Source organism: Gekko japonicus, unplaced genomic scaffold (genome assembly GCF_001447785.1).
Source record: "Gekko japonicus isolate JY-2015 unplaced genomic scaffold, Gekko_japonicus_V1.1 scaffold2557, whole genome shotgun sequence".
NCBI classification, from domain to species: Eukaryota; Metazoa; Chordata; class Lepidosauria; order Squamata; family Gekkonidae; genus Gekko; species Gekko japonicus.
The window spans coordinates 92,980-105,925 of record NW_015167132.1 but is presented as its reverse complement, the minus strand read 5'-3'; the positions used below and the strand labels follow the sequence as shown (position 1 = coordinate 105,925).

At 49.2% G+C, this 12,946-nt stretch overlaps 1 protein-coding gene across 1 annotated transcript in view; it reads left to right on the top strand.

Annotated features, from left to right (window-relative positions):
* Window positions 1-2,673, top strand: part of CLSTN3 (calsyntenin 3) — a 44,558-nt gene extending 41,885 nt beyond the window's left edge. The window contains exon 19 of the mRNA XM_015413045.1: window positions 2,479-2,673. Coding sequence (XP_015268531.1) covers window positions 2,479-2,649 — 171 coding nt within the window. The 3' untranslated portion in view covers window positions 2,650-2,673. The remainder of the gene's footprint in view (window positions 1-2,478) is intronic.
* The last annotated feature ends 10,273 nt before the right edge of the window (window positions 2,674-12,946 follow it).

The following is a 12,946-nucleotide window of genomic DNA, read 5'->3' as shown; positions in this document are numbered from 1 at the left end:
GTGAGTGGGGGAGGGGAAGTAATACAAAGGCCCCCCCCCCCCAAGAGTTTTTTATTCTATCTTTCCAGTTGAGAAATTGGGGGATTTGGGGGAACACTGTGGGGGGAAGCCACTAGTATAAAATCTTTTCTTTTGGAATGAGCGGCATGCTTTCTAAACGGAGGTTTTAGTTGCTTAGAACGTGCAGCCTGACAGTTTTTCTGTAAAACAATCTACAGCGCTAGATTTTGACAAATCCTATGTATCCCCTTGTGACGCCCCTTTTCCCTCACACAGAGCGCCTGCCGCCCTCTTAAACCTCTCTCTCAGGTAATGGATTATACAGAGGTCAGGATGTCACAAGCTACCCTTCTTGTCTCTTCTAAAATATACAGAGAGCCATGGCCATTTCACACCTCAGATCCTCTCTCTCACTCCCAGAGACATCCACAGGCACGGTAACCCAGCCCCCTGTAATAATAAGCCCTCACTCACACAGAGCTATTGAGGTTGGAGCTCAAACACTGTTCCAATCATTCACTGCCACCATTCATTCATATCCTATAATATATGTATATAGACCGAGATATTGAATCGTATCTGTGTGTGTTTCTTTCTCTTATACACACAGCCCAGAGGGCTAATGAAAACATAAAAACTTTTATTTATGATATGAACAAAACACTGAGGAAAGCAAGGTATAAGTAACAACATTTCGCTTCTACTGAACTTTTGAACTAAGGTCCAATTCCTAAAACTGGAATCCTTAGTTACAAATTTACTATTTTCAGCCTGTTCGAAGCAGCTCTTCTGCACTTCCACTCATTCAGAAATAACCTTTTTCTCTCAGCGCCTAAGCCGTCAGCTTCTGCTGTTAACTCCTACTTGTCATTTTTAACTGCTGTTTTCCAAATCTCCCTTTCTCAGCATTTTATCAGCTCTCATTAGTTGCTCTTGAAAAGAGGCTGCACCTAGCCTGTCCGACACAACCCTGTTTAATGGCTTTGGTTTTGTTTTAAAGGTGTCTCTTGAGAGGCAGCATATACATTGGCTAAATGAATGAAACTATACTGTAGGCATAGCCATATGTCTATCGTTTAAAATGAGAATAATTTGGGCAACAGTTAAAATGCTATCATGCATTTGATGATAATACGTTATTAAAGAGTTCTGTGGATTAAATGTTGGAAGGTTTAACTTGGTAGTCAAATAAGCATGTAGTCTGTTGTGGCTCTGTGAGAGGCTCTCTATCCAAAGTCATCACACTTCCTTACGACAAAATTTGGTTTCTGATTTAAATTTTTTGTAATTTAAACTTGTTCTCTAATTTGAAGTTTTAATTTTTTCCCCTGCCTCACAGATGGGGAAAAATTAAGATACATATGCTAAGGTCACATTCGATGCACGTTCTCAGGTATTGGGGTAGGGATGCCAGCTTCCAGATTGGACCTGGAGACCCTCCAGAGTTAACGGCTCCTCTCCAGACTACAGAGATCAGTTCCCCTGGAGGAAATGGATGCTTTGGAGGGTGGACTCTGTGGCATTGCACCCCACTGAGGTCCCTGTCCTCCCCAGGTTCCACCCCCAAATCTCCAGGAATTTCCCGACCTCAGTCCGGCAGCCCTTCTCCCCATCCCCTGCTGCAGGTGGTCAAGGGGGACCTGACAACCCTATATTGGGTGTACACACTTTTGCTCACAGGAAGCTTAACAAGGCAACCGTGCATAGGATTGTGCTGTTGCTTGCCATAAACATGAACTAGTACAATGTTCTATGCTAAGTTCTTATAGACTGAGTCTATAAGAAAATAAGCTTCAACTGTACTCTGTTGCCTGTTCAAAATATCATAATTTATATCAACAACAACATTCACCTCAGTTTCTTGTCCCCTGCCTATTCCTAACCCAACTGTGCCTGTTCAATAAAATCAACATTCCCGTTTGAACTTTACTTTGTGTCAAGTGCCATTTCCAAAGAGCCTTATAGGAGGGCTCCTGCTTAGCTACAATAAATCTGTGGCCTGGGCAAAAGCCAAATAACTCCTCTATCGCAAGGTGGGACACTTAGAAAGTTATAATTCTGTTGTTATAATACGCTACTAAGGGGCCGCTCAGTCAAAGCGGGGAACAGCGTTTGGGCGGGAAAATCTGCCTCACAGTAAAGAAGAAGCAGGGGTCCGTCGTACCGCCCATCTCTCCGGGAGGGCGGGAAGAGGAAGAACCCGAGACAGGCAGCCGGTCGCCAATGTTCCCTCTAAGCTGTGAAGTCTTGTGAGCAAGAATTCTATTTTGTGAGCTCCTGGCATTACAGTTGTGAGGGAGCGATTTGGCTACTGCATAAATTAATTTGCTCTGGAGCCATCTTTCCTGAGCCGAGACAAAAATGTGTGAGCCAGAGGCTAAAAAAATGTGAACTAACTCACACTAACTCAGCTTAGAGGTAACACTGCCAGTCGCCTCTCTTTCTTAACTCCCCCCGCCTCTTTCTGCCCCTTGACAGTCATACCAGAGCTGCCAGGAGCAAGCAGCAGAGGCCGCCGAGTCTAAAGCCAGAGAGGCTGCAGAAGAGGAGGAGGACAGCAGTGACTCTGAATCCCCCGACTCCCCGAGCAGCGATGCCACCGACGACCAGCGTATCGTGAGCAACCGTGACGTCCCCTGCCGCTACTAGAGAATTGCGAAGGATTGGATGGATGGATGGATGGTGGGAGAAGTGGAACGTCCACATGGGGGAGGGAGGGCCTGCTTATGGTTAATATTTGGGGAGGGAGGGGCCTGCTCCCACATCTTCTCACTCCCCCTCCCCCTTTTCCCCACTCCCTGCCCCGCTTCTTCCCAGACCTCTCTCAGTATGGCGAAGGCCAGCCCTAAGGCGTGCCCGTGCCTCGAGCAGGGAACCCGAACGGCACCTTGTCCTCCCAGTAATCCCGCAGGGGGTAGATCCCCCTCCCCCAGGGAGTTCTCATGTGCAAACTTCCTTAGAACAGATAGGGTTGCCAACCTCCAGGTGGAGCCCGGAGACCTCCAGGAATCACGACCTAATCTCCAAGAGACCAATTCGCCTTGAGAAGATGGCTGCTTTGGAGGGTGGGCCACGTGGCGTTATACCCTGCTGAGGTTTCCTTCCCCAAACGCCTCCCCCTCCTCAGGCTCCACCCCCAAATCTCCAAGAATTTCCCAACCTGGAGTTGCCAAATGGAGCTGCACAAAAGTACTACTGGGGATCACGCCCCATACGTCAGGTCCATCCACCTTCAGTGGCTGCCCTTTCCAGTGTCCCGATCCCACCTCCCAAGGCAGAGACTGCACCGTGCCCTACACGGCAGGCCCGCCTTTGCCCATTGGTGGAGGATCCCAGTGGAAGGGCCTCTCCCTCCCAGATTCTCGACCTCCTCAGCTTGCTTGAGTTCATAGGGCAGGCCCCCACCCTACCCCATTTCAGTCCCCAGCCCAAGATTCCCGTCCCACAAGCCGGGGGTCGGCATGATACGCAGCAGAGGCACAGAAAAACCGGAGGGAAGCTTGCGGGTGGGGAGGACAAACGGGGCCCGTCAGCGCCCCCCAAGATTCTATATATATATATATTGTATATTTTTTCAATGTTGTCATTTGAGGTTTATTCTTGTTTTCTTGTTTGATGCAAAAAAACAAAAAACCCGCCGCTTGTGTCGCTTTGTAAAATTGTCAATAATATTAAAATAAATAATAAGTGGGGGACGGGGACGGGGGGGTGAACCTGACGCGGAGAAGGAAGTGGAGCAGATTTTAAAATAAAAAAGGGTTTTAAAAAGTAAGGCCTGGAGTGTCGGGGACTCTTCCTTTGGTGACGGTCAGCTTCAGGGTCTCAGTGGCCCTTACGGTGCCCCCCGAACAGGAAATAGGATAAAGTTGGGGGTGGGGGACGGGGGTGGTACTTAACCCCTTCCCGGATTGCAGACTGGTTGGTCTCACAGAAGAGAGGCTGATGTTGGCTCAGGCCAGTGGCCCATCCAGTCCAACACTCTGTGTCACACAGTGGCCAAAAATACCAGGTGCCATCAGGAGGTCCATCAAGTGAGGCCAAGAAGCTGCCTTATAGTTAATCAGACCACTGGTCCATCCAGTATTGTCTACTCAGACTAGCAGTGGCTCTCCAGGGTCTCAAGCAGAGGTCTTTCCCCATCACCTGTTACCTGCTCCTTTCTGCTGGAGATTCTGGGGATTGAACCTGGAACCTTCTGCATGCCAAGCAGATGCTCTACCACTGAGCCACAGCCCTTCCCCAAACAAGGAAGGTCTGTTGTTCCTGTCTGGTGCCTACCTTTGCCCAGGTATGGAAGGGGCAGTCTGGAAATTATCTGTGATCTGAACTAGGGGTGGCTGGCAAGGCCCACAAGGGGGGCACTCACGGTAGAGCAGTGATACTCAGTGGCTTGGAAACCTTGAGAAATTTCAGACAGATGATATAATCCGGAAGAGGAACGGTTCCCAAACGGTTTCTGGTCTGTCATTTCAGACAGAACCGTTTTAGAACCGGTTCCCTACCGGAATATATTTGTAATTTCAGACACAAACGCTTCTGTCCCGTTTAGGAAATGGGGCTGAAGCGTTTTACCTGTCAATCTGCCTGTTCACATATTAAAACCAGGTGTGCCAACTTCCAGGTAGGGCCTGGAGTTCTCCTGGAATTAGAACTGACCTCCAATTGACAGAGATCAGTTCCCTTAGAGAAAATGGCCGCTTCAGAGGATAGACTCTATGATATACCATAGAGTCTGAGAGAAACAGAAGTCTCTTCCCAGGTACTATTCCCAAATCTCCAAGTCAGAATTGGCAAGCATACATTAAACATGGGGACTAAAAAAAAAAACTACAGAAAGGAATGTACAGCTGAGGGGAATTAACCTTTTTGCCTCATCATCTCACATGCGCTGTGGTTTTAAATATAGCTTTACCATTTGAAGTTACAGAAAGGGGAAAGAGGAAAGTTTATTTCCCCCCCTCAAGCACATGTCTTTTGCATTTAAAGAAACCCACTTTCTGTGTGAACAACTCTTGACAACCTACTCTTGATTAGAAGTGGAATTCTAACTCAAGTCTCTCCTCCCCCAGATTATAAGAGGCTGTGAACAGTTTGCCAAAGTCCAGACGACTACGGTATGCCTCAACACATAATTTTTAATTAAAATAACGGAACTTCTCAATAGTTCTATTGATTTGTTAATCTAACAAAAGTAAACAGTTAAATGAGCCCTGCCCCCAATAACAATCTGTGCCACCTTGAATCCTATCCCTGCACATGGCTGCTTGGTCACGATTAGTTCGGCCTTGGAAAGTGAGAAGAAGAATTGGATTTATATCCTGCCCTTCACTCAGAGTCTCAGAGCGGTTTATGATCGCTTTCCTGCCCTCTCCCCACAACAGACACCCTGTGAGGTAGGTGGGGCTGAGAGAGCTCTGAGAGGACTGCTCCTGAGAGAACAGCTCTGAGAGAACTTGTGACTGACCCAAGGTCACACCAGCAGCTGCATGTGGAGGGGTGGGGAATCAACCCCGGTTCTCCAGATTAGAATTTGCCACTCTTAACCACTACACCAAACTGGCTCTACAAGGAGGTTGGGGAAGCAGGCTCCAGCAGCCTCTGGGGTCCTTTCTCCTCCTCAGCTGGGGAAATCTCTGGCCGAGGGGTTGCCTCAGCAGCTGATTTCTGAGGTGGTTGAGGGAGGTCTTTGGGGGCAAAGATGTAGAACTGATGTAGAAGTTTCTGGGATCGCATTCTGGGCCTTGAGAGAATTGTCTTTAAAAATGAGCGACTCATCAGCATTCGTGTTTTAATAAAATAATACTTAATAACACAAATATATTTTATTAATATATAACTTAAAACATAGAATTTCAGTCTTATCTAAAAATAAAGTCAGGTGGTGCCACTGGACTCAAGCTCTGTTCTAAAAATAGAGTGTCTTTCCTGATTCATTCTGTCTGTCAGATGGAGCCAGAAATCCACACAGGCTACGGTAGATTTCAACGGCAAGCGACTTTCTGTACCTCCAATAATACAGCCTTCTCTTCCCCCCTCTACCCTCCACACCAAAGGCGTCCTAGCAGTTATTCCCACCTAACCCTTTCGCTTGGCTCTATACCCTGCTGTTTGGGAGGGAAGATGAGCTCTGCAAACGAAACATCTGTAAATAAGGCCACAGGCGATACAAACAGGAAACTGCGCTCAGCAAGGGGCTTCCTCTCTCTACAGCAGAGGGCTCCATTTCTCCTCCTTTGCTCAGCCGCACGTTGCGCAATGCACTGTTACCTCTGCCAGCGAGGAGCAGATGGGGAGTGTGAATTTGGAAGGACAGAGGTCTTGGCTGCCAGGGGGTGGGCAAGTTGCCTTGCCAAAGGCTCACACGGAAGCCAGTGTTGAAGCAGGAAGGGAACTCTTCAGAGTCGGGATCTGACGCCCCCGTAAGAGAGCTTCGTTCGCACTTCTGCGTAAATCTCCACCTTGCAGAGTTTCCCCCACTGCTTGCTCTCTACAATACAAATCTTGTATAATTTCAGCTAACTGGCCAAGGCCCCAGGCTAAGTAGTAGCACATCTCTACGCTGACCAGCGCATTGGAGTCCAGTCCTGGGAAGACAGCGTGCCTGTTGAACAGGACTCTCTCTCCTTCTCTGAAGCATAGCTCTCTACACTGTTGCTTCCGCTTGGCAAGCGCTACATCTCTCTCATTCAGAGTCTCCATCTTCCCATGATGCCTTGAGGCGGCTGCCGGTCCCTTCTGTTATCAAGTCTTGAGAACAAAAAAAAGAGACTGAGAGAAAGAGGGGCTTATCAGCCTTCAGATCTTTCCTGTATGGCAGTTGGTGTCCAATCGCAGAATGGGGAAACATGTCCACTGTTACGGCACTGCCTCCCCCTAAATGCATTTACAAACGCTGGCCAATCACCGGGAAGGGAAAGGAGTCATATTTTTGTTGCCAGGTGAATAGTCAGTTCATAGGTGACCATGACGATAGCTGCATTGGGGATCTGTCGGATCAGGTGGGCCTGGAGTCCACGGTAAAGAGCCGAGGGACCCTCTTCTCTGACCACAAGCTGCAGGGTTTGCACGAAGGAGCGGTACCGCGAGCCCTCCTCTCGTAACCGTGTCCGGATGACCTCTAGAGAGAAAAGAAAGGGGAGTGTTGTGAGAAACATGGCTGGCTGGCTGGGAAAACCGTGTCCGGATGACCTCTAGAGAGAAAAAGAAAGGGGAGTGTTGTGAGCAAGATGGCTGGCTGGCTGGCTGGGAGACCCCCCAGTCCTGGCTGGGTGGATGTGGAGGAAAGTACAGAACTTCGAGCAACTCACCGTGCGGATAGGCGATGCACGAGGCGCAGGTTTTTGAGACGGCAGCCGCTCCCATCAGCCCAAAGAAGTCCTGGCTGTTGGGCGGGAAGATGAAGGAGGGAGACCAGAACAGCTGATTTCCCCTCAGTTGCTGCTTCAGTGCCTCATAGATAACAAAATGGATGACTGTTTCAGAGACCCCGGCATAGGAGGCTGAAATCCCACGGTAAAAGCCTCGCAGGCCCTCTGTGTGGTAAACTCGCATGGCGCATTGAAGGGCACTGCCGCGCACCTCGCCTTTGGCCCTGCAGAGATCAGAACAAGAGCAATTAGGAACATGCCTCCTTGGCTTGGCCAAGAAAATTTGTGTGTATTCTGCAGTAAAAAGAAGAAGAGGAGGAGATTGGATTTATACCCCGCCCTTCACTACCCAAGGGAGTCTCAGAGCGGCTTACAATCTCCTTTCCCTTCCCCTCCCCACAACAGACACCCTGTGAGGCAGGTGGGGCTGAGAGAGCTCTTGACAGGAACGGCTCTTTTTCAAGGACAGCTCTTATCAGAACTATGGCTTGCCCAAGGCCATCCAGCCAGGTGCAAGTGGAGGAGTGGGGAATTAAACCCGGTTCTCCCAGATTAGAGTCCGCGCACTTAACCACTACACACAAACTGGCTCTACACCAAACACACACACACACACGTGTTTCAGACCTACACAAGTCAAGTCCTGGGCTCAGAAAGCACCTTTGTAGATTTTTTCCACCTCATTTTGCAAATGTTACTGTTTTATTGATACTATTGTGGGGAGGAGTAAGAAGTCACTGAAATGGGATGGCAAGGCTGCGGTGCCAAACCCCTGGGAGGCACTGAAGGTTACGACCTGGTGCGCTGGCATCATGCATCGCGCACACTTGCCTTTTTACTGGTATTATAATAATGTTTTATTAAATTAGACTTTTAGGCCGCCCTCCCCTGTACACATAAGGCTCAGGGTGGTGAACAACAATATAAAGACACATAAATCAATAAAGCAATTAAAAACAATTTAAGATGATTTCAAAGTTTCGGGGGGCACTAGAAATAATTCAGTTATACAGTTATCCCATGGGGGGCAGGGTGGAGAAAGGCAAGTGCCAGGCAAGATGGAGACTGTCGCTGTCCTCAGCCATAGACCTGGCGGAACATCTCTGCCTTACAGGCCCTGTGGGACTGTGTAAGGTCTGCCAATGTTATTTTGCAGAGAGTTCCATCAGGTCGGGGCCAGGGCTGAAAAGGCCCTGGCTGTGATTGAGGACAGCCAATGTCTTTCCGGCCAGGGATCATCAGTACTTATCTGCAGCAGTGCATCATGCTCTTGGGGGGCGTATACCAGGAGAGATCGTCCCATAGAGATGTAGGTCCCAGACTGTTTTTTTGCCATAGAGTTTTTGCAAAATGCTAGAGAGTCCCTTCTGTCACTTATGAGTTTTTTTAAAAAACAGGAAATGACATACGTGCACCAGCTCAATGCACATGCACCGTGCTGGTGCGCATTTGTCTCCCCCATTTCCTCCAACCAGTGCCCGAGATGCTGGCAGACAATGAGAAGGAATGCTGGGAGGCTTCATGCTATAGGACAGTGATGGCGAACCTTTTAGAGACCGAGTGCCCAAACTGCGACCCAAAACCCACTTATTTATCGCAAAGTGCCAACACGGCCATTTAACCTGAATACTGAGGTTTTACTTTAGAAAAAACAACCCATACATTAACTTAAGATGATCCAAACAAAGTAAGGAAAGCAATCCCAAATGCTTACATTTACTTAAAATTATTTGGCAGAGAATTCGACACTTTAATGGTGGTCTGGGCCTTGCTGGGGCAATGGTACGTGTGCCCACAGAGAGGGCTCTGAATGCAACCTCTGGCACCCGTGCCATAGGTTCGCCGCCACTGCTATAGGAGGAAGCCTGAAATCCCTGCACCGAAGCCCTGCCTTCCGATCACTGGAAACCTCAGTCAGAAATTACTCTGGCTCTAGAAGTTGCGTGGACATCGCCCGGCAAAATTTCAAGCATTTCTTCAGGAGAAAGGAAAGGTGGGAAAGGAAGGAAAGAAGGCTGAACTCCTGAGGCAACTGAATACTATGCTTGGTGCTTTCTGTGGAACGGAGGGAGATGTGGGGTGCTTTCTGTGGAACGGAGGGAGATGTGCATCCTTGCAAATATCCCCCCTCCCACATGTGCAGGTGGTCTCTGCACACCTGCTGGTTTCCCACAAGGCCTGTGAAACCCGCCAAGGAAGTCACTCTACCGGTGCCTGAGGAGGCAAAGGCCCTGCTTCCCTTACCTGGCTTCCAGCTGCATTCTGGTCTTCACCAGCCAGATGGGGTTGGTCAGGGTGGCCGAAGTGACTCCTGGGAAGAGGAGGAGAAAGAGGAGGTCAAAGGTCTCTCTCTGTGAAATGGTGTGGCTAATGGTTAACAGAAAACTGAAGGGCTCGTTCTGGGATTCCCAGCCAATAAAAACCAGGGCACAGTCTAGCCAAAGGTAGACCTTTTCATATCCAGCTGATGACCTGACCTAAGACCTGAACGACATGAAATGTTTCTCCACGAGTCAGGTCAGGGCTTTTCCATTCCCTGCAGCAGACCTGAGCCGAGGGTTACGGGTCTCCTCAAGTGTGACATACCCTGATTCGGATCGAGACCGTGGCACAGGGATAAATAGGATTGCCGACGCCAGGGTGGGAAATGCCGGGAGATTTGGGTCTGAAGCTTGCGGAAGGCGGGATTTGGGGAAGGGGGGGACCTCCAGCCAAAGGTAGACCTTTTCATATCCAGCTGATGACCTGACCTAAGACCTGAACGACATGAAATGTTTCTCCACGAGTCAGGTCAGGGCTTTTCCATTCCCTGCAGCAGACCTGAGCCGAGGGTTACGGGTCTCCTCAAGTGTGACTTACCCTGATTCGGATCGAGACCATGGCACAGGGATAAATAGGATTGCCGATGCCAGGGTGGGAAATTCTGGGAGATTTGGGCTTGAAGCTTGCGGAAGGTGGGATTTGGGGAGGGGGGGGACCTCAGTGGGGTACAGTGGCACACAGACCACCCTCCGAATCAGCCATTTTCTCCACAGGAACTGATCTCTGTTGCCTGGAGATCAGTTGGAATTCCAAGAGATTTCCAGGCTCGACCTAGAGGCTGGCCACTGTAGGGGGTAGAAGGGGTCGTTCTCTCTTTGCACCAGAGTCCCAATCTGAATCAGGGCCCTGCACCTTTTGTGTAAAAAGAGTTCCCTGGAAGGGAAAGGCGAGTGGGACTGGGGAAACCCCAACCTAGCCGGGGGGGGGCGGGAATGCCTTGCTTAATTTGGCCTCAGGTGGGAAAATAATAATAATTGACTGGCAAAGTAATGAGATAATATGGAGAACAAGAAAAACTGTGAAAACGTTTCTCTCCGTGGGAGAAAACAGCAAGTCTAACTCTCCCATGGATTTCATTTGGGTAGTCCGAAAGTGCCCCACCTCTGCTCGTAGCGTGACCCACACATTCTAGTTTTTAATTCTGCCAGCCCCCTGGCTGAAAAACCACTCACAGCCTCTGCTGGCCCCTGGCGTTACCAGCCCTCTCCTCTGGCAATCCCTGGAACCATTTGAGGGCAGAACCTCGGGAAGGGGGACATCACATCTGGGTGCTCACCTGGATATGACATCATGGCGGCCACACTGTTGTTCCCCCCCACACACACACACACTTTCCCCCCTCATGGCACTCCACTGATCATAAGAACATAAGAGAAGCCAACGATGGATCAGGCCAATGGCCCATCCAGTCACACAGTGGCTAAAAATACCTGGTGCCATCAGGAGGTCCAGCAGTGGGGCCAGGACACTAGGAGCCCTCCCACTGTTGCCCCCCAAGCACCAAGAATACAGTGTGGCACTTGCCCCAGACTGAGAGATCCAGAGCAGGGGAGGGAGTGTGGAAGCAAGAGGTCGTCTACCGCAGAGGGCAACCTGGGAAGCCTGCAGCCCCCCTGTTTCTTCGCACTTAAAGCCGAAAGGATGAAGCTGAGGCCTACCTATGACACATTTTTACCCACACAGGTGAGTGTGTGCAGGGGAGGCACGTGTGCCCATATCAGCGGCCATACATGAAAAATCATGTGCCTATTTCACCACATATTTAAAAAGGAAGTCTCTGTTGTAGCCTGTGGTTTCCCAACAATGAAACCACAAACCTTCACACAGGGGGCTCACTTCCTTATTCATTTAAGACTTATTTGTTTATTTATTTCAGTTTATATCCTGCCCTCAAAACAGATCAAGACACCATGAAAATACAATACATCATTAGCTATGAAAACAAAACAAAACTACATCTATTAAAACAGGGTACACTGTTCGTATACAGATTTCAAGCCGGGCCACATAAAGATGGTAGACTTCAGCAACAACGTACACAACACTGTATCTGTTTCTTTAATATATTGCCCCATTTCTTTCTTTCTTTCTGCTTGATATGCCTGCCTCTGCCTCCCTGCCCTGGTATTCTTTGGAGGTCTCCCATCCAAATACTTCCCAGGGTCTATCCTGCTTAGCTTCTGAGATCCGATGAGATTGGGCTTGCCTGGGCTATCCAGGTCAGGTCAATATATTGCCCCATTTCTAATGCTCAGTGTGCAACGTGTGAACACATGAAGCTGCCTTATACTGAATCGGAACCTTGGTCCATCAAGGTCAGGATTGTCTACTCAGACTGGCAGCCGCTCTCCAGAGTCTCAGGCAGAGGTCTTTCCTATCACCTACTGACTGGATCTTTTAAGTGGAGATGCTGGGGATTGAGCCTGGGACCTCCTGTATACAAAACAGAGGTTCTTCCACTGAGCTATGGACAACATAGTTCAATGTATATACATAGCGGGTCTTTACCTGCACAGGCTGCTGAAAGCATATGAACTTTCTTGGACTCAGGCACCAGCACCGTGTTGAGTTTCTCCTTCGTCCCTGAATACGCAGCAAAGTAAATGGCCCTGTAAGAGGAGGAGGAGGATCAGTGTTATCGTTAGTGTGTCTTTTTGTTTCTTTGCTTGTCTAAATTACATTTCTGTGTTTCTTTGGAGGCTGCTGAGGGGAGGAAAGTACGATAAAAATGCTCCAATAAATTCTGTGGGCCTGTTTCCTCAGAGGCAGTGAAGGGAAAGAGTCAGTCACGAAGCCGTTTGAGCTCCCCGATGAAACCGGTTGGGGGAAGGGCTGTCAAGTCACAGCCGACGTATGGTGACCCTGTCTGGTTTCCGAGGCAAGAGATGTTCACAAGTGGTTCGGCCTGCCTCTGCGTAGCAACCCTGGACTTCCTCGGCAGCCTCCCAGCCAAATACTAACCAGGGCCAGTCTTGCTTATCTTACGAGATCAGCCCAGATTGGGCTGCTTGGAGCTGTCCCGGTCATATGAAACTACCGGTGCTTAACCCAATTATCACACACAATCCCACTTGCTGGCCACTGGGTGCCAGTATAACCCCAAAAGCACGGATACTGTGGAAAATAATGTCTTTTTCTACAAGAGACGCCTATAGGGGGACTCTGTGAGGGCCGATTTCAGTCAGAATCCCTGTGAAAGTTGCATCTGGGAAATTAGGCAAAGGGATATGCCCTCATGAGGCATGTTTACCTGGAAG